Here is a 27,107-nt window from a genome sequence, read left to right on the forward strand (position 1 = left end):
AAAATCTATGGGGTATTGTGAAGAGGAAGATGCGATACGCCAGACCCAACAATGCAGAAGAGCTGAAGGCCCCTATCAGAGCAACCAGGGCTCTCATAACACCTGAGCACTGCCACAGACTGATCGACTCCATGCCACGCCGCATTGCTGCAGTAATTCAGGCAAAAGGAGCCCCAACTAAGTATTGAGTGCTGTACATGCTCATACTTTTCATGTTCATACTTTTCAGTTGGCCAGCATTTCTAAAAATCCTTTTTTTGTATTGGTCTTAAGTAATATTCTAATTTTCTGGGATTTTGATTTCTTGGTTTCATAAGCTTTAAGCCATAATCATCAAAATTCTAACAAATAAAGGCTTGAAATATCTCAGTTTGCATGTAATGAGTCTATATAATATATTAGTTTCACCTGTTAAGTTGAATTCTTGAAATAAATCAACTTTTTGATGATATTCTAATTTTATGACCAGCACCTGTGTATATATATATATATACATATATATATATTGCCTATAATTGCGCAGCTCCCCCTTGTCAATGATCTAGCACCCCCTCAGCACATGCGTTAAAAATGATCTGCCGCCGCCCCTGATGTGCTTGTAGTTTTATAGACTATAGGTCTGAAGATTCGGCACATGAGTGAATGCTTTCACTGAGTGAGCCTCAAGTAACACTTTTACTGTGTAAGCAATTCAAAAACTAGCCTGGGAAAACCCAGACAATTTCCAGTAAATTTAGATTTGCTCTGCAAGTAGTCTGGCAAAGAGCTTATTCAAGCCCATTTCTAATCCGTCGAAATCGAGGCACCAATCAGAAACATTGGGGTGGGCTTTACGCGGTGACGATCGCTCTGGTAGGTTTTTGTTCCATCCAATATCCCAGAGGCATTTGAGCGACGTCCGTTGGTTAAGCCACCAACTTTTACATGCATTATTATATTCAAATTGCAAACACATGAGGACAGTCATGAAAGACCCACTGGCAGATGAACGTGCTACTACATTTCTCTCCGAAACGGTAGGAAATTAAATTAGATTTAATAGAGGATTTTAACTGTGACAAGATGATTGACAGGGCAGTTTACATGACAGGATGATCGGACAGATCCGTCCGATAAAGATGACGAAGTAGTATGTCTCAAAGCTTGCCTACTTTTTTGCTACACATTCAAAAATAAATACATTTTCTTCACAAAAAGAGTAAATACTTTTATGGCGTAGTGTAACAGGCGAATTGGGACGCAGCATATGGCTTTACACGATGACGATCGCTCTGATTGGTTTTAGGAGTTTTAGGTCTATCCAATTGTGCCCAGAGGCATTTGAGCGACGTCCGTTGGTGACGCCCCTTTGGAAATGAGTTATTAATGAAGCTTTGCCAGACCATAACTCAGTTACTACTGAGAATGGTCTGGTTTTAACCAGGCTATTAAAAAACTGTAATGTTTCATAATCAGAAATTCAATAACAAGTTACCACAGATTTCACAAGGAATATTTAGTTTTAATATTTGTTTTCATTCAACAATATTTAATATGTGAATTTCATAGATTCTTTATTAAGAGGATGCATTTTCTCCCCCCTAAAGATGCATCACTATCCCAAACTCCCTGATGCCAGTGCTGTCTGTGTTGACAGTGGTTTCAGTGATTCCTCAAATAAGAGCATTGGACTACCTCCTTCATTCGGTAAGTAAATTTCATTATGAATTTGAGCAACATCAGTTTTGTGTTAGCAGCTTTAAACATCAAATCACCCTCAGAAAATGACAATTTGAGTTTGTACTAAATTTATTTGAAAACAATCATGTTTAAAGGGAAATTAATATTACATTTAGTCCTGTGTATGTGTATTTAATATCGATTGATCCATAAATTGAATGTGCTAAAATGCATCTCGATTCTCTCTTCTGAGCTTATGATTTTTTTTCTTCAAAATGATTTATGATTTCATGGAATCCGAGAAAAAATGACAGCGCTACACATATTTAAAGTTCATAGTCAAAGTCAATTTTCTGAAAAAACATAATTTAAAATCCCTAGTAATTAGGGCTGGGTATTGTTAAAAAAAATTGACTGATAGTGGTTCCTGAACAATACCTTTTATCGATACCAATTTTATGAGATCCGATACCAAAAATATGCAATTACATTACATATTAGCTAAAAAAAAAACTTTTGTTGGTTTGTCAGCCCAATGGTGACCCACACAACTCAATTGTACAGTAAACTACTGGCTTCAGTGTTTTGCCATTACATAACTGTTTTTTAACTTACTGTTTATTAGGGTTGCAAAGGGGCGGAAAATTTCCGGTAAATTTCCGTAAAGTTTCCGGTAAATTTCCATGGGAACTTAAGCTGGGGAATTTTGGAAATATTCATTACCACGGCAACCGCTTGCGCGTCCACTCTGAAAGTAACTGTACACATAAGAGACGGACAGATACATTATTTAAGGTTATTTCTATTCGTTAGAATATTGATATATGAACGTGTTGTCAAGTAAGCCTTGTTGCGAGCATGTGCGTCTCTCTAAACTTTCAGTGTGCTGCACTGCTCTAGTTGACTTCTGCATCTTCCCCCCCGAAAATATCACGTTAATTTTGAAAACGTAATTCCTTTTGTGGATCCTCTTGGTCTTTCTTCATGTTTAAAATATCAGTGTCTCAGTCTCACGCACGCTGCACGTGAGTTAACCACGCCTACTTATTTACATGTCAAGGTATACACGGAATAAAAAAATCTGTTACGGTTGACATTTTCTTCCGCGGTAACGATATATACCGTCATACCGCCCAGCCCTACTTATGTGGTAAATAAAGCTATGCTAGCTTATTTAGCATCTAACTTATCAGCTTGCTATCTACTAGATGAATACATTTGTATGTGATATTTGCAATTTAAACATTTAAAAAATATATTTCCCCATAATATCATCAAAACTAACTTCACTTTGCCTTCAATAGTCTTGTGCTTTGGGCTTCTGTACATGTGATGGAGGCGTGCAAAGTGCCAGTAGGGGGTGTGGTCTCATGCACAGTGCCAGTAGGGGGTGTGGTCTCAATAGCCATGCAGTAAGCAGTGTGCTATGTGCAAGTGATTGAGGAATGGCATGGATATTCAAGTGTATTTGAATGGCATCTGTTTGTTTTAGTCAAGATTATGCTAAAAAGATACTTTCCTCAACTATATTTAAGTTCCCTATGAAGAGCCAACCCTCAACTTTGAAAATTCCCAGTTTATTCCCGTTTATTCCCATAAATTCCTGTTAATTCCCTTAAATTCCCAATAATTTCCATGGAAAGTTTCCATCTTTGAAAATTCCCAGAATTTTGCAACCCTACTGTTTATTACTATTATTATTATTATTACTTTTTAAATACATTTCGTGGGTGTGTCTTTTTATCCTACACCTTCAATATGGGATCAATATTCCGTCAAAATAATTGCAGTCATGAATAAAAAATTAATAAGCATGAATCAAAAATGTAAAAAACACATGTAAAAATATATTGCACAAAACTTAAACTTATGTTCATGTTTTCTTAAAAAAATATTTTCCTTGATTTTATTACTCTGTACTTTGTGCTCTCTTACATTTTTTGCTCATATTTTACTCTTTTGGACGCTTTTGCTGTTTTTCTCTTCACTCTTCTTTCCCCTTTCTGCACTTGCTCTTCCAAATGTTGTAGTTCTAGTTTCACTACTCATGCGTTGCTCATTCATATAAGTGAAGATAACAGTCAGCTCAGCTGGCAAAATTCTTTCCGTGTCATGACACCGTTAAACTGCACGTGTGACTGCAACTCAACCTGTTACCGCTACCTCTACCTGTCGATCCCTTTTCGTAAAAATGTTCATCCTAACGGCAACTTGTCACAGTTGTGCCTGTCTGGCGATCCATCATATTCACCTTCAATGCACTTACCTCTGAACCTGGCACCGCGAGAATTGATCTTCTCCGAGCAACACAACAGTGTTTCATCAAAGAATTCCCGATTGGAACAAGAAGTTTGAATGAATGACTCACTCGTAAAGACAGTAACTTGCCACCACCTACTGACCGTTTTACTTTCATATTTAATCTATAACAAGGATGTGCCATGTCGGCCCTGGGTGCAGAGTTTAGCTCCTCTAACCCTATTCAAACACACCTGAACCAGCTAATTATTTTCTTCATGATTATTAATACTACAGACAGGTGAGGTTTGTCGGAGTTAAAGATAAACAGCAGAACTGGGGCACTCCATAAACTACATTATCTATACTTGATCTGTTAAATAATTGTATGTTGCTGTATTCAAAGTTAAAGCTATATTTAAAGGAACACTCCACCGTTTTTTGAAATAGGGCTTATTCACCTTCTTTCCCACATTTAGATAGGTGGGCAAATGCATTTTTGTCTCAGTGCATGCATTGTTTTAGTTTGAAAGGGTCGGCGCTAGCTTAGCTTAGCATAATGAATGGAATCCTTTGTTGCCAGGTAGCATGTCCTGAGTAAAAGTGATATAAAAAATAAAAAACACCTAATTACTTCTTGTGGCCTGCGTATTCACAACGAGTACAAATAGCGATGCAGATTAACACTAGGCGATTTCCTAGGCAGATATTGACTTGGGACTATAATAGGGGGAAGCACAGGCTTAGCACTGCTACTTGAGCGCAGAGATATCGCGCAACACATGAAATGTGAATATGTGGTATAATATGTGAATGTGAATAAAGGTATAATATGGGTCGATCTATACATGCCTCATGTTTAAAATAATCTGCGGACTCTGTGGACAGCTGTCCATTTGGTCCATTCGGCGTGGGGCGTTTTTTCCAGTTCACTTTATCACACCGGGAAAAAAAATAGAGTAAAAGTTACTGCAGGATGGATCAACGGCGTGAAATCCTCGGTACCTGTGATCTTGATCTGACGCGTTTAGCCTGGTCATCGATGGCAGAAGCTTGTCCCACTCTCCACAGCACAGACACTATTTCAGTCGGCATAGATTGGCATATTCCCCCACATTCACACCACCAGTTCGTGTTGGCTCTCATCTTCACGTCCTCAGGTTGTTAAGCGATCGCAACCTCCTCCTCCTGTCGGTCTATTTCCAAAGCACACAGCTCATCTTCTGAAATTTCAGGTATGTTTCTGGCTCTGGCTCTTGACTGTCTGAGAAGTCACCCTCTTCGTCTCTCACAAAATTAGCCATGTTCATTGCCATTCATGTACTGTAGTAACCTTGTTGTGTTATTTTGGTTTAATGCTGTGAAGCTGCTTTGATGCAATCTGTTTTGTGAAAAGCGCTATATAAATATACTTGACTTGACTTGACTTGTAGGAAAAATAGCCGGCTACTATTCAGGCCGGTATGTTGAAGGAAGTCGTGGGATTTCTACTAATGTGCTTTCTCCTGGCCCCTCAGTGCCCACCACTGCTACTGTGCTTTCTCCTGGCCCCTCAGTGCCTACCACTGCTACTGTGCTTTCCCCTGGCCCCTCAGTGCCCACCACTGCTACTGTGCTTTCTCCTGGCCCCTCAGTGCCTACCACTGCTACTGTGCTTTCCCCTGGCCCCTCAGTGCCCACCACTGCTACTGTGCTTTCTTCTGGCCCCTCAGTGCCTACCACTGCTACTGTGCTTTCCCCTGGCCCCTCAGTGCCCACCACTGCTACTGTGCTTTCTCCTGGCCCTCAGTGCCTACCACTGCTACTGTGCTTTCCCCTGGTCCCTCAGTGCCCACCACTGCTACTGTGCTTTCTTCTGGCCCCTCAGTGCCCACCACTGCTACTGTGCTTTCCCCTGCCCCTCAGTGCCCACCACTGCTACTGTGCTTTCCCCTGGCCCTCAGTGCCTACCACTGCTACTGTGCTTTCCCCTGGTCCCTCAGTGCCCACCACTGCTACTGTGCTTTCTTCTGGCCCCTCAGTGCCCACCACTGCTACTGTGCTTTCCCCTGGCCCTCAGTGCCTACCACTGCTACTGTGCTTTCCCCTGGTCCCTCAGTGCCCATCACTGCTACTGTGCTTTCTCCTGGCCCCTCAGTGCCCACCACTGCTACTGTGCTTTCTCCTGGCCCCTCAGTGCCCACCACTGCAACTGTGCTTTCTCCTGGCCCCTCAGTGCCCACCACTGCTACTGTGCTTTCTCCTGGCCCCTCAGTGCCCACCACTGCTACTGTGCTTTCTCCTGGCCCCTCAGTGCCCACCACTGCTACTGTGCTTTCCCCTGGTCCCTCAGTGCCCACCACTGCTACTGTGCTTTCCCCTGGCCCCTCAGTGCCCACCACTGCTACTGTGCTTTCCCCTGGCCCCTCAGTGCCCACCACTGCTACTGTGCTTTCCCCTGGCCCTCAGTGCCTACCACTGCTACTGTGCTTTCCCCTGGTCCCTCAGTGCCCACCACTGCTACTGTGCTTTCTCCTGGTCCCTCAGTGCCCACCACAGCTACTGTGCTTTCTTCTGGCCCCTCAGTGCCCACCACAGCTACTGTGCTTTCTTCTGGCCCCTCAGTGCCCACCACTGCTACTGTGCTTTCCCCTGGCCCCTCAGTGCCCACCACTGCTACTGTGCTTTCTCCTGGCCCCTCAGTGCCCACCACAGCTACTGTGCTTTCTTCTGGCCCCTCAGTGCCCACCACTGCTACTGTGCTTTCCCCTGGCCCCTCAGTGCCCACCACTGCTACTGTGCTTTCCCCTGGCCCTCAGTGCCTACCACTGCTACTGTGCTTTCCCCTGGTCCCTCAGTGCCCACCACTGCTACTGTGCTTTCTCCTGGTCCCTCAGTGCCCACCACAGCTACTGTGCTTTCTTCTGGCCCCTCAGTGCCCACCACAGCTACTGTGCTTTCTTCTGGCCCCTCAGTGCCCACCACTGCTACTGTGCTTTCCCCTGGCCCCTCAGTGCCCACCACTGCTACTGTGCTTTCCCCTGGCCCCTCAGTGCCCACCACTGCTACTGTGCTTTCCCCTGGCCCCTCAGTGCCCACCACTGCTACTGTGCTTTCTCCTGGCCCCTCAGTGCCCACCACAGCTACTGTGCTTTCTTCTGGCCCCTCAGTGCCCACCACTGCTACTGTGCTTTCTCCTGGCCCCTCAGTGCCCACCACAGCTACTGTGCTTTCTTCTGGCCCCTCAGTGCCCACCACTGCTACTGTGCTTTCCCCTGGCCCCTCAGTGCCCACCACTGCTACTGTGCTTTCCCCTGGCCCCTCAGTGCCCACCACTGCTACTGTGCTTTCTCCTGGCCCCTCAGTGCCCACCACTGCTACTGTGCTTTCCTCTGGCCCCTCAGTGCCCACCACTGCTACTGTGCTTTCCCCTGGCCCCTCAGTGCCCACCACTGCTACTGTGCTTTCCCCTGGCCCCTCAGTGCCCACCACTGCTACTGTGCTTTCCCCTGGCCCTCAGTGCCTACCACTGCTACTGTGCTTTCCCCTGGTCCCTCAGTGCCCACCACTGCTACTGTGCTTTCTCCTGGTCCCTCAGTGCCCACCACAGCTACTGTGCTTTCTTCTGGCCCCTCAGTGCCCACCACAGCTACTGTGCTTTCTTCTGGCCCCTCAGTGCCCACCACTGCTACTGTGCTTTCCCCTGGCCCCTCAGTGCCCACCACTGCTACTGTGCTTTCTCCTGGCCCCTCAGTGCCCACCACAGCTACTGTGCTTTCTTCTGGCCCCTCAGTGCCCACCACTGCTACTGTGCTTTCCCCTGGCCCCTCAGTGCCCACCACTGCTACTGTGCTTTCCCCTGGCCCCTCAGTGCCCACCACTGCTACTGTGCTTTCTCCTGGCCCCTCAGTGCCCACCACTGCTACTGTGCTTTCCCCTGGCCCCTCAGTGCCTACCACTGCTACTGTGCTTTCCCCTGGCCCTCAGTGCCCACCACAGCTACTGTGCTTTCTTCTGGCCCCTCAGTGCCCACCACAGCTACTGTGCTTTCTGCTGGCCCCTCAGTGCCCACCACTGCTACTGTGCTTTCTCCTGGTCCCTCAGTGCCCACCACAGCTACTGTGCTTTCTTCTGGCCCCTCAGTGCCCACCACTGCTACTGTGCTTTCTCCTGGCCCCTCAGTGCCCACCAGTGATGCGTGGGTCAATGTATAAACAACCCGCACCCGACCAACGTTTTCAACTACCGCAAAAAAAGAAAAAGAAAATATTGTACCCGACCCGCTTCCTGACCCGCATTTTTTAAAAGTAGTAAATGCTCATCGTAGCATTGTTGAAAAAGAAAAGAAAAGAAGAATATATTCTAATTTTGTCAAGAATTATAAAAAATCGTCAATAAGCTCATAATTTGTAAATAATCTAAATGTTTAGTTTTAACAACAATTTTAAAAAGCTGGCTATGTCTATTTTGATGTTTCTGTGCAAGTTCAGCAGACAGTGAGGTTCGGGTTTGTTCCGATCAGACTCATTCCGCAGGGTCGCTCGCTCAACTCAGAATGGCCTGTTGGTTAGAAAATATGTGGAATAAGGGCTGCCTCCGACTAATGAATTTTTTTTCTAGTCGACTAGTAGTTGTTCATTTAAGCCATTCGTGGACAAATCGCCCCTTTATATTAATTTAATTACTTAAATATGCTATAGGCTATGTCCTACAGGATAATAAGCGGTATGGCCGCACGCATAAAGCTTGCCACAAAGAACCGGTTAAAGTAATGATTATTAATGTGTCTAAATTAGATAGGAGACATTTAATTGTTTAGTAATAAACTGGTGTTTTCTGTGTCGCTGCAAAGATGAAGTTGACAATTCGGACTCGCCATGAACGCCAGAGAGAAATGCACATTTCATGTGGATTACATAATCAGAGAGTAGCCTATTTATTTTGGTTTGAATATTTTCGTTTAAAAGTAGACCTTTCAAACTTTCTGTAATATATAGCCTATATTTCTCAAATCTGTGAGGCACAAGCTGAGTTTCGGCGCCCTCCATTCACATGCAATGCAAGTGATCGTGCCTGTGCCTCATTACATTGCCTGCTATATATTTGCTTCTTATTCATTAAATACAGGCAATTGATTTATAAAACATTGATCAAAATTAAGATACAATTTATACAAAACAAAAATCTTTTAAAAAGAGTTTTCTATAAAACAAAACTTAATGAAGTCGTCAAAATCATGTTTTACCAAAAACAGCGCCGTTGCTAGGAGGCGCCAGCGCTTCTGCCTCGCGAGTGGATAATAGCCCTGAAGACGCCTAGCAATGATATACCTTTAGTTAAGTTATACCTTAAGAGTTATCAGGAAACGCAGCCCAGGTATGATGCGTATGATGCGTTTGATACCTAATGGAGATTCCAAAGCGCTCTTCTTTGGTCAGAACCATGGAGAGCGATCGCGGAGGTCCGTCCTATGCACCGAAACTTTTAACAATGCAACAAAATATTTAAAGATAATCAAGCTAAAATCTATATTATGTATACACACAGATAATATAACAGTAGGCTATATTAGTCAATTTTTTTTATTAAGTTAAGCAGTGATTGGATAACGTTTTTTATTTTTTATTTAACGTTTTTAATTTAACCCTCTGGAGTCTGAGCTGTTTTCTGGGCCCTGGAGGTGTTCTGACATGCTCTGACATTTGTTGTTTTTTCAGTTATTCATAAACATGTTAATGGCAAAGGTGTAAATTCACTCTATAAAGCACAAACAGGGCATATCTGATCAACATGCTTGTAAATCTTTGTGTTTTCAAGAAAATAATGTTTATGCGTGGTTATTTGAAAAAATAAAAATGAAAGTTGCTGAAATAACACCACAAAACATATAGTAAATATGTGTCCACAAGACTTTTGACTAATGGATCTTGTTCCCTAGTGTTTTTTCTTCAAAATGATGTGAAAATCATCCTGCCTAATCGTTTTCATAAAACAATACATTGATTTAAACGTTGTAAAACAGTTTTTTTGTCAGAAGAGGTTTATGCATGGGAGTGGTAATGGCTATAAATATTAATGAGATTCAGACCAGGGTGTGACATAGACACCCCCCCAATGACTTAATGGCCCATCACAGCCTGAACAAAGAAGTAGAGGAGGTTTTGTTTTTCAGTGTTTTATTGTAATTCCTCTATGTGGAGGAACATAATGTTCTAAATTTGCTCATTAAAAACGCATACATAAATTCGAAATAGTGCGTGCAGAAGCACATGCGCAAAACCGTTTTGTAAAATGATATATGAATTATTTTTATTTTATCATGTCATTTTTTTAAAAAGCACATTTTACAAACCTACGTTTTGCGCATGTGCTCCTTCACGCACTTTTTCAGTCAGAACACAGCAATCAGAGGAGGACGCGCTGAAAACTGTAATGCTGTTCTCTTCCTTCATAACTTGTACTGAGAAAGTTTGAGTTGCAGAGGAATTTGTGACTGTTTCACCTGTTCAACCAATTCAAAGTTAATGAAAATAATATTAAAATTAAGATATAATTAATACAAAACGAAATTCGTTTTAAAGAAAGGATTTGTGCTTTCTGTTTTGAGGTCTCTGCGAAAGTTTGAAAGTCTGCTGCTTTCAAAGCGCTCGCGTCCATAATGGAGAACTGTCACGTAATATTGTTTTTTCCTCATAAATGCGAACACGTGTCAACTAATGCAAGTAAATTTAAAAGACTTACTCACCCGAAATATTATCCACGGCTGGATCAAGTCGCTCAACGTTCGTCGCTCAAAATACAAACATTCGTCGACTCGTCAGAGTCCTGCTCTTCTTCTGAGCAAAATCTGAACTCGTGTCATATTCCAACAGCGCAGGAATGTGAATGAATGAAACTTGCTGGTTTGAAGCATAGAGGTTTGAAGGCATTTCAGGGGGCGTTTACCTTATTTCGCATAGATCACCTCAGCACATTATCTTATGAATAGCACGCTCTGCGAGTGGGTGTGAACTCATTATCGATAATTAGATGAGACGGGAGAAACTGTACTTCTATTTAGTTTCATACAGATTACATTGCAGGAGAATATTTGTTTTGAATGTGAATTGTTTTATTTAAAAGTAGAAATTTAAAGCTTTCTTTAGACGCATGTTTCATGGTTGTGTGATAAGTATTAGCTGAGTTTCAGTTCATTTTCCAGACTTGTTTCAGAAAGATTTTTGCGGAGACAGAGTGAGCTGAAAGCGCACCCTGTTTATTTTATTTATTTAAAAATAAAAACAAGGTTTTGATGTTAATGTGAGTGTACACAAAAAAAGAAGACACTCTATAGATTATAATCATGTATTTATTTTATTTTTATGACCACAAATTACGGATTTTTTTAAGTTTATGTTGCTGCTATGTGAAAAAAATCCAGCAAAACGCGCCGGCGCGTTTGTCGACCTCTGAGGGTTAAGGCCCGCCCACAATTGGTCTGGCTCATCCAAAACTGGAATCCTGGCGCCGTGCCTGGTTGGTCGTGCCAGTTTTGTGGCTATCAAATGTGTAAATAGCATCGCAAGAAGTACACATGACAAAGCCAGCACTTTGGTCATCATCTTTCATTATTTCGGCAAATGTCTCCCACACTCCCACAGCTTCCACTCCCCAGTCTTTACCTTTTCTCTTGCCGCCTCCATCTCTACCTGCAGACTGAGCTTGTGCATCATCGTACTTCTTGCCAGTTATTCAGCCAATAAAGTGTAGGCCTATGTATTTAATTGAAAATTGTGCTATATAAATTACAAAGGTTTAATTGGCATCTTTATTTTAAATGACCCGACTGACCGCGACCCGAATATCATAAAAAATATTTTTGGATGACTCGTAACCGTGGGTAACCATGGGTAACCGCGGGTGACTGCAGGCACCCGCTCATTTTGGATCAACCCACGCATCACTGCCAGCTACTATTCACGCCGGTATGTTGACGGAAGTCGTGGGATTTCATGTGTCGCGTGATATCTCTGCGCTCAAGTAGCTGTGCTTCGCCTGTGCTTCCCCCTAATATAGTCCCAAGTCAATATCTGCCTAGGAAATCGCCTAGTGTTAATCTGCATTGCTATTTGTACTCGTTGTGAATAAGCAGGCCACAAAAAAAATAATTAGGTTTTTTTTTTTAATCACTTTTACTCAGGACATGCTAGCTGGCAACAAAGGATTCCATTCATTATGCTAAGCTAAGCTAGCGCCGACCCAAACTAAAACTAAAAACTAAAACAATGCATGCACTGAGACAAAAATGCATTTGCCCACCTATCTAAATGTAGGAAAGAAGGTGAATAAGCCCTATTTCAAAAAACGGTGGAGTGTTCCTTTAAATAAAAAATTATATTCTATTCTCTTTTGTTTGTTTGTTTATTTATTTATTTATTTTTACATATTCAATCACTCTCATTCTCACCCCCAACCTACGGGGACCCCATATGTGTTTTCTTTCATGGCTGCTTCTACACGGAAACCTGTGTCTTTCCCTTGGACTAAGTCACCCAGTATTTCATATGCAATACGGGTTAGTCCATATGTATATCTCCACATAACTCCTTCGGGGAAAAATGTGGGTTCCGCAGCATTCTCTATTCTAACAGAAGGACATGCTTTCCCAGTGTTATCCAATAATCTCACTATATGGTTTATCACGGAACAACAGTGACAGAGACGCCACGTCCCGTCGCCACATCTGCTGCACTAGGACAGTCAGGTCACCGGCTCGGCTCCTCAGCGAAAACCTGATATAGGCTACCTGCTGCTAATAATACAGTATGCGCGTGCTGCGATGAAGCGCAGCTGATGCAATTATAGCATGCCAATGTGCATTGGATCGTTTTAGTTTCACTCGAAGTAGATTGGCCTCTCTAGCGAGATTCATATTCATCGGTCCCAACGTGGCGTCTCCGTTCCCTCCTTTAGGGAACGAGGGTTACCATACGTAACGGAGACGTTTGCTATTTTATGTTCATGTAACGTTAGTACATTACGCTGTCTGTTGAAGTGTGTTTTCTCAGGTTACTGATGCACGAACACAGTTTTATGTACTATTGTTACCTGATTTTCCTTGCATGCACATTAATGAAAGTATATTTTTTAAGAACAATTGTTTGAAAAGTTAATGCACTTTAAAAAGTAAATGTCATTTCAATAAAAGATGTGATGCTTGATTTGGTTTATATTTGCTTAATGCGCTCTTTTGCACCTACTTGTGGGTATAGGAGACAATACAGTACTTTTTCCCTATAACATCAAGTATTGCTTTTAGAATTTGAATATAATTCGAATTTTGCCAAATATTTAAAGGCACACTGTGATGAAATTGTGTTTTTGTCAAACAGCGTCCCCTAGAGTCGCTGTGGAATACTTGCACTGTCGTAAATACCCACCCAGTACACCTGCACCTGTTCGATAGGATAGAAGCGGCGGGCATGGAACAGGCACAGCTATACAGCTATACAAGACTATTGCATACTGCATAGTCTACTGAACTAATGATGATGGTGATAGGATAATAATAAGTTTGTGTCAAGTGTTAGACTACTTTATAATAATAAAGTAAACTACCGAATTTGCTGGCTTATAACGTTTTTATATGATTGCAGCTAAATCACAAGTAAATAGCCTATAGTCTAGGCCTACTGTATAATTTCATTTGTGTTTTTTGATTGTTATGTTTAAATGCCAGATGACATCAATAAAGTTAAATGTACGTCACATTATAACATTGGCCGTTATGATGTCATTAGACATGATTATTGCAATTTATCATAATAGTTTGCAAATTTTGCTCGTTTACACTATTTACAACCTCTAGGCTTATTTATGTCCTGATAATTATGTGGGATCATACAAATTTGTATCTAAAATCGTATAAGCCAATAATACACACATATGAATGTGTAAAAGGACAAACAAACTGAAGCTTACAAATAACAGCAGTATGTTGTGACTAGAGGTGGGCGATATATCGTTTAGACGATAATATCCAAATTGTTGTCTGGACGATATGCAAAATTGGGATATCGAATATTTCATAATTTGTACAATCCGACCCCCCAAACATGAAAAGAGCTGAACGAAGTTAAAGAGAAAACAAATAACGCACACTATAACCTTCTAAACAATTATATGTAGCGATTTTTAACACTGTAGGGCAGTACTATTCCCGGAAGCAACGAGTGGCCCAGCCCATGGTCCCGTGTCGTCAAAAACCCCTATGTCAAAAACGCACGAAATAGTGCGCGCAGAAGCACATGCGGAAAACCGTTTTGTAAAATGATATAAGAATTATTTTTATTTTATAATATGTCATTTTACAAAAGGACATTTTACAAACCTACGTTTTGCGCATGTGCTCCTGCACGCACTTTTTCAGTCACAACACAGCAATCAGAGGAGGACGCGCTGAAAACTGTAATGCTGTTCTCTTCCTTCATAACTCGTCTCGTACTGAGAAGGTTTGAGTTGCAATTTGTGACTGTTTCAGCTGTTCAACCACATCAAAGTTTCGTAATTAGTAAGTCCGTGCTTTTTCTCTTTTTGTTCTTATGTGCTGAAGGGCTGCTGTGCCTTGGTGAAACGGTGTTTGTACGTGAAGAGCTCTTTTCCAAAACGCCATAAACCTAAAAAGCTGCCTCAAAGAACCAGCAAAAGTAATGATTATGTAAAATATTGCAATAAGACATTTTAATTGTTTATTAATTTCTGTGTCGGCTGCAAAGATGAAGTTTATGATAGGCTATTCTATTGATTCGCGATCTTTGCAGTAGGCTAGTGAACGCACCGGAGAAATGCACATTTATTAGGCTACATAGTTTTATTTTTATTTTTATGTATTAAATCCAGAAATTGGTAATGAAAAAAATATTAAAACTAAGATGCAATTAATACAAAACGAAATTCGTTTTAAAGAAAGGCTTTGTGCTTTCTGTTTTGAGGTCTCTGTGAAAGTTTGAAAGTCTTTTATAGTGCGCTTTCAGAGCGCTCGCATCCATAATGGAGAACTGTCACGTAATATTGTTTTTTCCTCATAAATGCAAACACGAAAAATAAAAGACAAAATACTTTTTTAAAAGGACAAACCATCAATTTTTAAAAAAAAAAAAAAAAAAAAAAAGATGGATTTAGCGTTTTGGGGGAAAAAACTGAGGGATTTATAGCGTTTTGAAAAGAACATTTTTTACTTTGAATTTATCATCAACAATATTGTTGTTTGATTTAATAATCACTGTTGCAAGAGGTGCCTAGTTCGTTTTTTTTTTTTTTTTTTTTTTTTTGTAAGTGCACAAAGTAGGGGCTAACTCAGATTTTTTTCTATAGCCTACAATAGTAAGTCAAATGCAGCAAGTCAAAAGACCAACTGGACCTTCTTTGCCAGTTTGCACACATTTCTTTGAAGGATGGCAAAAATATCGTCTGAATATCGATATCGAGATATGGGAAAAAAATATCGAGATATTCATTTTTGTCAATATCTCCCACCCCTAGTTGTGACATATATCAGTTTTGTTACACAATTTCCCGACTTCGCAGTAAATATTACATTATATATCCAATTTTAATGCCGATTTTTATGTTTTATTTTCAGCCATAATTGTTTTTGTCGCTTGAAGAATCTTCAGAGTCTCCTCCCGAAACAGGGAGAGTACGAGGAGGACGTGTTACTCTCCCTTTTCCTCTTCTGAGTCTCCTCCGACAAAACCTTTGACTTCTTGGGTTTCGCTGCTGCTAAGGCCATGACAAAACATACGCATAATGTCCGAATTTGAGGAAGTGAGGAAATTTTGTAGTTCTTTTTGTGCTCGGGTTACTACCCGAACCCCGAAGTTACGTAGTGCCAGTAAAAGCGATACAGACCCCGTTAGGCTATGGCAGACGTGTCATTTAACCTATTGTAAGTCAATGTACCATCTCAAGGGTCTTGGAAATATATTATGAAGGTTGAAAATTTAGTTTTCAGCCATTTTGACAGCCCTACTGAATACAATGATGTTGCTATTTGACATATTTTTGAAATAGGTCTGGTGAGAGAGCATGCCCATCATTTTTGTGACAGTTTTTTTTTTTTTTTAAGAATAGTTTAAAGGAGTCATAATGTAGAAATTTCACTTTTCCACGAGAATCAATGTATGTTATGATTGCATAATGATTGTACACTGGCCGGGAAGCCGATATTTAAAAGTGAAGCGTTTGTTTACCTCAGGGTTTGTAAAATAGGCCACGTGCACGCGCACGAAAAAACGAGATTTTGATTTCTTCCCCTTCTTGACGTCAAGACGGGGGAGGATATACCAAATATGGACACCGCAAACCTATGCCGCGGGAAGCCCGCCCCTCTCCCCCTCAGATTCAGTTTAGTCGACTCGAGAAAGATGGAGAAACCGAGTGTAGCCTACACTTGAGATGCTCTGTGACTGCCACAAACAACATGCAAATGTGTTTTATCTACCAAAAACGGACGAAACTATCAGGGAACAGTGGAGGAAATTCATTTTTAATGACGCTGTCCCAACAACTCTTTCAAGTGGCGTATCGTTAGGTGTGTGTGCTAAACATTTTACACCGGAATCATTTACAAATTTGGGGCAAAATCAGGCGAACTTGGCCTCGAAGCTCCGTTTGGGAAAAGGTGCCATCCCAACCATCAGGGACTTGCCAGAAATTGAAAAGGTAAGACTGTTTGTATTGCTCTACTGTGGTTAAGAAATAGCAGCTAACTGCTAATGCGGCTATTGAGGTAAACACGGGGAATGGACTCTACGAATGCTAGGCACATCTTTCCACTTTGTTTTACACTAGCATCTACAGTAGTGACGGTACAGGAGTCCATGCTCAGTGGCTAAAAATGTTTAAATGCAAGTATAACATCACGTTGCATGTCTAAAGAAGAAAAACATTAAATGTCTAAATAACCACAACGTAAAACAAGGCAAAACACCACTTGATAGTAAAAATCTCAAAACCACTGTAAGCTGATAAAAAAAAAAAAAAACTACATCTCCGTTAATGTAATCTACATTAAATAAAAGGTAAATTTATGTGGGAGAAAATAGCAACACACGTTTTTGCTCGTTACTGATGTTAATGTATGTCGCAGTCAAAATGATTGTCTTTACCATTCAGAGACATCTTGATGTAGAACGTCCTTCCATCGGCTTTACATCTTCACTTTCCAGCTCTGGTTCAGAGTCCGGCTTAAACATGTACGGTTGAATCCCATATGTCGCGGCGGGTCGAGTTCATTGACACTTTGCGGTTTGCTCCATGATGTCAGTTTGTAATGATATGCTAAAGAGTTACCTGCGGTGTCAACCCCCCTCCTTCCTGCAACCAATCAACGCGCCCCTCATTTGCATTATTATAATGACCGTCCACGACAGCCAAAACATCGCATCAGATCTCGCGAGACAATAATGCCTTTAGAAATAAGGGTCTGAGGGGCTCTGTGTTGATTTTTTTTCCACTTTTCTTTTTTAGAAGTGCCTGAAAGACTATAATAGAGCATTGGGTACCAAAGTTAAAACAACATTATGACTCCTTTAAGACTCAGATTAGCTAATCATTTTAGCCAATCATAAGTGTTATCTGTCTGTCAATCATTGTGCACATTTAGGTCTGCTGACATGTCTGTTGAGGGCATGTTGGAGGAATAGCTACTTACTGATTATACTAAGTTATTTTTATTATGGGATTGTCAAAGTTTTTGTCATATTATGGGATTGTCATATAGGGATTGTCAAAGTTTTTTTTTTCTTTTTTTTTTCGTCATCTACTGAATTTTAATAAAATATATTCATTTATGTGCACATTTAGTGACTGTACACTCATCGGCCTGTAGATGGTGGTTTTGAGCGAAGGGTTGCTGGTTTAGGATGATACTGTCACACACACACATGCAGGAATACAAACAAACGCAAGCATGCACACACACTGACATCCACACGCACAGACACACACCCATACACACACATACAAATCCACATGCACAGACACACACACACAAACACACACGCGCACACACATGTACGCAGTACGCACGCATACATACACGCACAGACACACACACACACAGACACACACATACACACACAGACAGACATGCACATACTACTACTTTTTTAGGTATATACATAAACATGCAATACAGCCAAATTGCTCCACGTCATTTATTTTTGTGGAAAGCCAGTGCAGGCCTGACCGGCAGTCATATTTTGTACCGCCATGCGGTACATCTAGTTTAATAGTATTTTTTCAATTTTTTTTCTGTCCCTATGTTGTGTCCTTTGTTGCCTTCACAAATAAGTTAGAGATAAGGAAATGTCTCCATCTCAATGTTTTTAACATCATGAAATGATGAAGCAGTTGAACTGTTGCTGCTTGAAGCCCGACTGAGCACTGAGAAAGGCACAACTGAAACTATCCAATAAACAGCTCATTTTAACAATCACTTTGCCTCATTCAATAATCTCGGTCCACTTTGTTGCTAAACTGACCGAAAAAAGCCAGCGTGTGCTTTGAATGTTGTTATGTGCTGCATTGTGTAAAACAATTTACTGTTCTGTTTCTTTAAGTACTGAATTTGAACCTCTTGTCCTATTTTCATAACAGCACAAAACAATGAAAATGATAGCAGAGCAACAGAAAGAGCAGGTGAGTGTAATTAGTCATACAAAGTCGGAATGCTCCTATAACAATGACTGTGAGGGTCTTTTGTGATTTGCATATTTAAACTGAGTCTTCTGGCCTTTCTTAGCTGTGGTGAAGTAAAAACCAAGACTTCTCTCAACAACCAGCTTAATTCATTAAAACTAATTGAAGAGGGCTGCAACTGATCCCGTTTGTGTCACAGTTGTTTCTACCTTCTAATTTTTATTCACATAAATTGTATATAAATATTTATATAATATTATACATTTATAAAATATTATGTAAATTAAATGGTAGTTTAATTTATATAATATTATGTTATATTGAACATTGCACACCAAAAAAATGCAACCACAACACATTAGTATTGTATACTAATAAGTATTAGTGTTAAATAAATGTATTCAATAATTAGCATTAATAATAAATAAGCTACAATAATTAGTGGCTATTGAATATATTGTAAATCATTTTTTTGCCAATCATTTTTTGAGTAATATTTGTATTTATACAGTTTTAGTGTTTTGCTAATGGTAATTTTCGATTTGAATCTTGATTGTAGAAGTGTTAAAAAAACATAAATACACCATAACAAAAGAACTTGGACAAGGGATTTCAGGAAGAGCATTTCTGGTGAAGAGTCCAGATGAAGATTCCCTTGTGGTCAAAGAGATCAACAAAGATGTAAGTACAATCAAGAATTGTTTAAAGTATTGAACGTATTAATTAGGGATGGCACTGTCATCTCACAGTAAGAAGGTCCCTGGCTCGATGCCAAAAAAATTGTACGTGTATCTGAATGTGTCCCAACTCTGGCATAAAACCTGTGCCAAATCCAAATGTGTGTGTGAAGTGAACCCTGTGTAAGGCCCGTTATATATTTTGGTCCAATCTGCCGGTCCGCCAATACACGGGGAAGGTTATCACGTGTTCTGTCCTCACTCAAGCAAAATATTGGTTGGTTAAATTTACAATACATTTTAGTTATGTATTCTCTCGTTAATTCATCTGACTCCATAAATGAAAAGGTTTTAATGATATCTGTGGATCATTAATCATGAGTGAATGTTTGACTATTCCGTTTAACTCTTCAATGAAAATAATATCAAAGTCAGTTAGAATAATCAAATGTAACAATTTATTATGTCAGGTAAATGTATCATGCCAATTTCATAATCAATTCAAAGATAATCGATACAAAACATCAAATGCTCTGGAATAGAGAGAAGATGCAAACCCAACATTAAGAAATACGTGAGGCTGAGAGATCTATATCTCTCAGCCTAACGGACCGATCTGAGGTACAGAAAAGGCCCCGATCTCCCTGCTGCACTCCATTAAATAGACAAACCTTTCACCTGGAACCATGTGCTAACAATAGAAATTTGCATTCAGATGTACACTGTAGCAACTCTTGGGGGTGTGTGACCATTTGCTTGAGAGACCAACCCCTCCTTGTATGCTAGTTATCCATAAACCTTCAAAACCCTTATTACCTTGTGTTTTACTTATTCTGAGATGAGAGTATTGTACCAGTCGCTCTGTGACATTTTAAACGATACCAAACATGAAAATACTCTGTGATAATCATTCACATTAAACTATACATTTTCTTGGGTGAAACCAGGTGATCGTCTGAGCCTGAGAGAGAGGGGGTGAGGGGAGAGGGAAAGAGATGTAGATTAAGATGACTCAGAGGTGAGACTTTCGTCTCGATGGTGCACGAGGGCCAGTTCAAATGGTAATCTCTAGAGAGGTCCTTTTGTCCTCTCAGGGCCTGGCCACCCCCAAAACAGACTGTCTGGAATTTCCTAATTTATCAATTCTTACACCTGCAACAAGCGGAAATAATGTTAGGAAGATGGATGGATTGATTGAACATATTAATAAGCTCCTATAGATAAACATCACATAGATGAAATGTGTTCTTTGCAGAATGTGAATTTGAATCTTGGTGCAGCCAAAAACGAAATTAACATCCTGAAGAAACTGCAGCATGGATTTATCGTTGGTTACGAAGACTCCTTTGAAGGTGTGTCTGTTTAAATTATAGAAAGAGAAGCATGACAATGTTCCTTCAGTCTGAAAGTAAATGTTAGTTTTTTTTTTTAGAAAGTGTGAAACAACTAACAGTGAACATGTGGGGTAAGATGGGGAAAGATGAGTGATGTGCATTTACTTTTAATGTGTAATGTATACTTTTATATACTTTTAATATGTACGGGGTAAAAATACAAGTAATTTTGACCTGAAACTCATTTTTTTAAAACAATTTTCATCAGAGGGGTCCAAGAATAAAAAAAATTAAAAAAGGGTTGTGGTTGAAATCTAAAAAAAAAACAAATCCTTCCCTCGCGGGTCAATTTGACCCCCGTAGGAATGAAGGGAAAGCGAGCTATGCTTCACATAGAAATAACCTAAATGATCAAAATTCAAACTAAAAATGCTAAAACTACCAAAAAAGGATTTTATAATGTCTACATGATGTCTAGGACCCAGTGGAACAGCTCATTTGCTCCATATAGAGCTATAAGCCCATCTAGTGGCAAGACTCATGAAATATCGTTATATTATTTATTTTATTCCACAAGAGGTCGGCAAAGACGGCCATTGTAAGATATTTTGAGCTGAATTAAAAGGGTTATGAATAAAATTGTGTTATTTTAAATTTAAATTGAAAGAATGTGAGGAATGTGCTTAAATTACTATTTATTTATTATTTATTGATCAAATCTAGTAATTAGTTAAATGTAAATACAATACAAAATATCCCAAAAATTGCATTAAAAAAATAGAAAAAAATTAAATAAGAGACTTAAGTTAAGTTGACACATAAGGTAACAGTCAACATGACGATCGATCGACACAAGAATAAATGGAGCGAACAAGGCAGGTAACGAGGGAGGACAGTAATGCTGGCTACACACCAAAAGATAATCAGGCTGATTTTTGGCCGATTTCCCCCCTTCCGACAATCTAGGATTGACTGCGTCCCGATTATCTTGATGGTTCTACAGATTATCTTATCATATTGTCCCTTGGTGTGACTCTATTTTATTTAATATTTTAAATATAAAGTGATTTCTAATATTTAATTTCTAATTAAAGGGTACATTAAAGGGGGGGGGTGAAATGCTCATTTTCACTCAATCTCCTATTAATCATGAGTACCTATAGAGTAGTATTGCATCCTTCATATCTCCAAAAAGTCTTTAGGTTTATTATATTTATAAAAGACAGATAGGCTGTACCGAGTCTTTCCGGAAAAAAAACGAGCGTCTGGAGGCGGGCCGTGTGGGCGGAGCTAAAGCTGTGCTAACCGAGCTATCGGATCTAACAACACACAGAGACATTTTTGAAGCAGTTTTACTCACCGTTAGCGACCGCAAACCTTTACCATTGTGACTGCTCGATCCTTACGCATTAGACGATCTGCAAATCCGTCGATCTGGGCTTTGTTTATCGTCGAAATGCAGGGAACAAACAGTCTTGCACAAAAAACAAACGCCTGGTCCCTTAACGCTGAGTTCTTTGGGAATCTGTGCAGGGTTGTCTTGCCCTGGCAACCAAAAACACACTTCTTTGGTGACATTAACTTCCTAAAGCCGAGCAGAGCGCTTTGATGAGGTAACGTAGTAGGCCTACTGCTTTCGCTCTCTCTCTCTCTCTCTCTTCTCTGTCTGGTCTACGAGTGCGCGCGCGCCTGCGGAGAAGTGCTGTGCGTTCACACCGCCGCCGACTTGAGCTTCCAAAGTTACCGGAAGTCATTCATTTTCAATGGAAGCTGGCTTTACGTTTGAACGTTTAATATTTACGATCAGAAATCCTGATGTGTGGGGTGAACCCTGAGGACAAATACACACGCTCTGGAGATTATCACGTGAAACAAAACAATATCCAATCAGAAAGCGAGATGATGGAAGACCGAAGCACAACAAACGCAATCATTGCGCTGCACAAAGTGAAATTGATGTGGACAGCAGAGATGGAGGATCAGCTTGTTGATTTGTGGCAACAGCACAAATGTTTATACAACGTGTTCTGTGAAAATTATTCCAAACAACTATTAGCATCACTGTTTCTTCCTGCATATCGTCCGTCATGCTTATTCTGAAGTCTCGCGAGATTTTGCGAGACTTCCTGTGTTCAGTCAAGACTCTGGTTGAAAATCTGTTGGTGTGTGGTAAGCTGTCTTTGTCACATCATGGCACACCACACACTATAGGAGCAAAACGCTTAAATCTAGGATTTGTTGTCCTCATGTTTGTGGTCTATCACATTTTGAAAATCTTATAAGATGTAAAAAATCTTTTGGTGTGTACCCAGCATAACGAGGGAGGACAGGTGGGGCAAATGCACCAATAATCAGGTAACAAGATGGATGGGGTTAGAAAACGCATGACAAGCCATGTGCTAACACAGAACAAGACATGAACACGCAGCTAATGAGGATACTCATAAGCCACGTGTTCAGACAAAACATTAAAACATGAAAGCACACAGTCAGTGTAAAACACAAGCTGCATGCAACAGCACAAGACAAAACATGACATGAAAGCACAAAACACACGGACAGAAGAACACACGAGAATGAGCGAATACTCATTCAATTCGCTCATGACAGAAGAAAATAGGCTTGTTGGACTTGAACCGGCGCTGCACAGACGGATCGGTGAATGACATCAAAGTACCGCAAGAGCGATTAGAGAGTAGACGGCTCTGTGTGCTTTTGAATCGCTCTCACGGTACTTTGATGTCATAAACCGATCCGTCTGTGCAGCGCCGGTTCAAGTCCAACAAGCCTAAACACTCGGAGCATGAATATCCGAATCCCGACACAGAACCGATACCGAACATGACATTAGTGCCGGAATCCGAACACCATGCTCCGAACATGAAACCAGGAGCACAGACTAAGACAAGAGAATACAGGAGTGTCAGAGCTCTGTCACAAAACCAAGAACTAACTAGACCGAAGTGACAGAACCCTGACAATGTGAGGGAAGGATGAATGTTAAAGAGGTAATTTTCCCATTGGCAAGAAGCCCTTAACTTTTAAAGAATATTGTATATTAATGACATATAGTGAATTTATTTAAAACTGTGTTTTGACAAATTAGTTTAATAAGTGAATAAACAATGACAGAAAGTTCTGAATCTTAGTGTAAGAGATTATTCTTAAAGGTAAATGTATACAGGCATATGAATACACCACCAGTCAGAAGTTTAGAATAAATATGATTTTGGGGTCACCAAGCCTTTATTTATTTGTTCAAACATACAGTAATATTGTGAAATATTTGTTACTGTATCAAATAAGTGTTTTCTATGTGAATATATTGTAACATGTAATTTATTCCTGTGATCAAAGCAGTGTGACACTGCAGACTGGAGTAATGAGAAATCTGAAAATGTTTTGGAAATAAGATAATTCCCAAACTTTTGACTGGTAGTTTATACATATTTAATGTCCTATATTTGAAAATGAAAATATTCTATGATAATACATCATTTTTAATTTTTTTTGGATGTTTTTTATGATGAAGAATCTGGATACTTTTACATTGTGTCGGAGTACTGTGCAGGAGGAGATCTATATAAGAAAATGCAAACACAAGAAGGAAGTTTTGAAGAAGAACAGGTGAGTGTTATATGCACTCTGTTGAGTCAGAGAGAGCTCATTCGCTCTAGAGCTGTTAATTATAGTATGTGATGCTAATTATGTATGTGATTCTCTAATTATATTTTATGATGTATTTTGTCAAAAGCATCTTAAGCGTTATAGTTTGTTTCTGGTGTAGTACCAAACTTTATCTTAATTTATTGTTGTATGTGTGCAGGGAAAGAGGTTAAAGCCAAATGGATAAACCTTTGAGATACAGACACAAGGGAAAATACATTTTCAGTCAGCACTGACGTACTGCGAGCAACTCGAGGCAATTAATATTCCAATGCAGTTGAGGCCCCGTCCACCTGAAACGAAGGGTCAGACCACGGGCTGAAGGTTGGGAGGCAGTGTTTAGGCTTGTTGGACTTGAACCGGCGCTGCACAGACGGATCGGTGAATGACATCAAAGTACCGCAAGAGCGATTAGAGAGTAGACGGCTCTGTGTGCTTTTGAATCGCTCTCGCGGTACTTTGATGTCATAAACCGATCCGTCTGTGCAGCGCTGGTTCAAGTCCAACAAGCCTAAACACTCGGAGCATGAATATCCGAATCCCGACACAGAACCGATACCGAACATGACATTAGTGCCGGAATCCGAACACCATGCTCCGAACATGAAACTAAGACAAGAAAATACAGAAGTGTCAGAGCTCTGTCACAAAACCAAGAACTAACTAGACCGAAGTGACAGAACCCTGACAATGCGAGGGAATGATGAATGTTAAAGAGGTAATTTTCCCATTGGCAAGAAGCCCTTAACTTTTAAAGAATACTGTATATTAATGACATATAGTGAATTTATTTAAAACTGTGCGGGGGTGATGTGCACCCAGTACGTGTCACTCTGCCACGGCCATCTCAGGACTCAGCCGTGAAGCCAGTGTTGAAGTGGTCTCATATGAAGCAATCCGAGCGGCGTTACTGCGGCTACAGATGCCATATGCCCAAGCAACCTCTGAAAAAGTTTCAGTGGGACTGCTGTCCTGCTCTTCATTGTACTCAAGCAGTTCAACACTGATCGGACACGTTCCTCTGTGAGTTGCGCTGTCTGGTTGACCGAGTCCAGCTTCATACCGAGATATGAGATCCTCTGCACAGGGGAGAGTTTGCTCTTGTCCCAGTTGACTTAAAGCCCCAACAGGTTGAGGTGACGGAGCACCATGTCCCTGTGTTCGCACAACTGCTCTCAGCCAGAATCAGCCAGTCGTCTACTGTAGATAGTTGAAAATATGAACGCTGTGTTCTCTGAGTGGACCAATGGCTGCCTCCGCGACCCTCGTAAAGACTCGGGGCGACAGGGACAGCCCGACGGGTAGGACTCAGTACTTGTATGCCCGTCCCTCAAACTCAAGCCGCAGAAACGGTCTGTGTCGAGGAAGAATCGAGACATGAAAGTACGTGTCCTTCAGGTCGATCGCTGCAAACCAATCTCGGGGACGGATGCATTAGAAAATGCGTTTCTGCATTAACATCTTGAACGGGAGCTTGTGCAGGGCCCAATTCAGGGCTTGCAGGTCCAAGATTGCCTGTAACCCACCGCATTTCTTGGGTACAATGAAGTAGGGGCTATATAACCCTGTCTTCATATCGGCTGGAAGGACCGGCTCAATCGCGTCTTTCGCCAGTAGGACATCGATCTCTGCCCACAAGACGGGCATTGCAACTCTGCACAGAGATGAAGTGGATGCCCTTGAACTTGGGTGGGCGCCGGGTGAACTGAATTGCATAGCCGAGTCTGATGGTACGGATGAGCCAGCAAAACGTGCTGGGAATCGCTAGGCTCCCAGGCACCGTGCAAGCAGGACCAACAGGACCACAGATGTACCCGGGATGGGGCAGCGAGGTGGAACACAGGGGCTCGGGAGGCACTGAGGCGGCCCGAAGCAGAATCTTAGTGTGTTGTGCCACACTTAACTGGTTCCAGGGTGGGGCAGATGGTGTGTGGGAAGGCTTGGTGGCATCGCTCACTGCCCTCCGCACCCTCTTGTGACCCAGAGAAGCTGCTCTTATTGAGAATTTGGGTACCACTGATACCCCTTTTCCACCAAGGCAGAGCTGGTGCTGGTTCGGAGCCAGAGCCTAGTTTCAAATCGGTTCTTTGTTTTTCCACCGCCAAAGCACCAGTTCAGAGCACCAGAGCGTCAGAGCACCAGCTCTGAACCAGTAAAACTGGTTCTTAAGTAGCACCAAATCATTGCAGGGTCTAGAACGGAGCCAAGAAAGAACCGCTTGCGTCAGGGGCTGGGGGCGGGGTTACCGTGACCAACAAGACGAATAGAAACTTGTGACCGCCATTTTTAAATAGCAGCTAGTCGAGCTAATAGCAGCTCGATTATAATATCCGTCTGTGTAAGTTACGGCGAGCTGCACGAACGCGTTGGATTGCGATGTATTTTTGCAAACCCATGAGCATCCATAGTATTGCAACGTCCGTTATTGTTGATGGCTTGTTCGAGATGCATCGGAGCGGCGAGGACCGATCGGAGCTGCGGGAGTGTTTTGGAGAGCATACGACTCCTTGTGCCTTTAGATCGCTATCGCAGTGCTTTGATGTCATGCGGCGATCGATCTGCGAGAAGCCGATGCATCTCGAACAAGCCTGGCGTGTTTGTGTTTGGCGCTACCGCACTAACGGTTGCTGGGCAACATGAGACGTATACAGTGACGTAAGATCTGGCTCTGTTGTGGCTCTCTAGCCGGTGGAAAGGCAAACCGGTTCTTAGTAAACTCGTCAGTCGAACCAACTCTGAACCAGCTTTGGCTCTGGCTCTGAACCAGCTCCTGGTTCTTGTTGGTGGAAAAGGGGTATGACTGAGACGCCAGCGGCGGAACAGAATGTGAATAAACAAAAATATTCTCTGCCCGGCCCTCCACCAGGGAAGA

At 41.3% G+C, this 27,107-nt stretch overlaps 1 protein-coding gene across 4 annotated transcripts in view; it reads left to right on the forward strand.

Moving 5' to 3' along the window:
* Nucleotides 1–27,107, forward strand: part of LOC308686994 (uncharacterized protein) — a 58,805-nt gene that overhangs the window by 16,730 nt on the left and 14,968 nt on the right. For 2 of the 4 annotated variants that reach the window (XM_081359155.1, XM_081359157.1), the window contains exons 3-7: nucleotides 1,587–1,686; nucleotides 18,517–18,558; nucleotides 19,118–19,239; nucleotides 20,491–20,587; nucleotides 24,102–24,196. In XM_081359155.1, the coding sequence (XP_081215281.1) occupies nucleotides 1,587–1,686; nucleotides 18,517–18,558; nucleotides 19,118–19,239; nucleotides 20,491–20,587; nucleotides 24,102–24,196 (456 nt within the window). Of the gene's footprint in view, nucleotides 1–1,586; nucleotides 1,687–18,516; nucleotides 18,559–19,117; nucleotides 19,240–20,490; nucleotides 20,588–20,673; nucleotides 20,701–24,101; nucleotides 24,197–27,107 lie in introns of those variants that run through there. The other 2 variants (XM_081359156.1, XM_081359158.1) reach the window with 2 other exon arrangements.

This window comes from Scardinius erythrophthalmus, assembly GCF_964197995.2.
Source record: "Scardinius erythrophthalmus genome assembly, chromosome: 2".
Classification (NCBI taxonomy): domain Eukaryota; kingdom Metazoa; phylum Chordata; class Actinopteri; order Cypriniformes; family Leuciscidae; genus Scardinius; species Scardinius erythrophthalmus.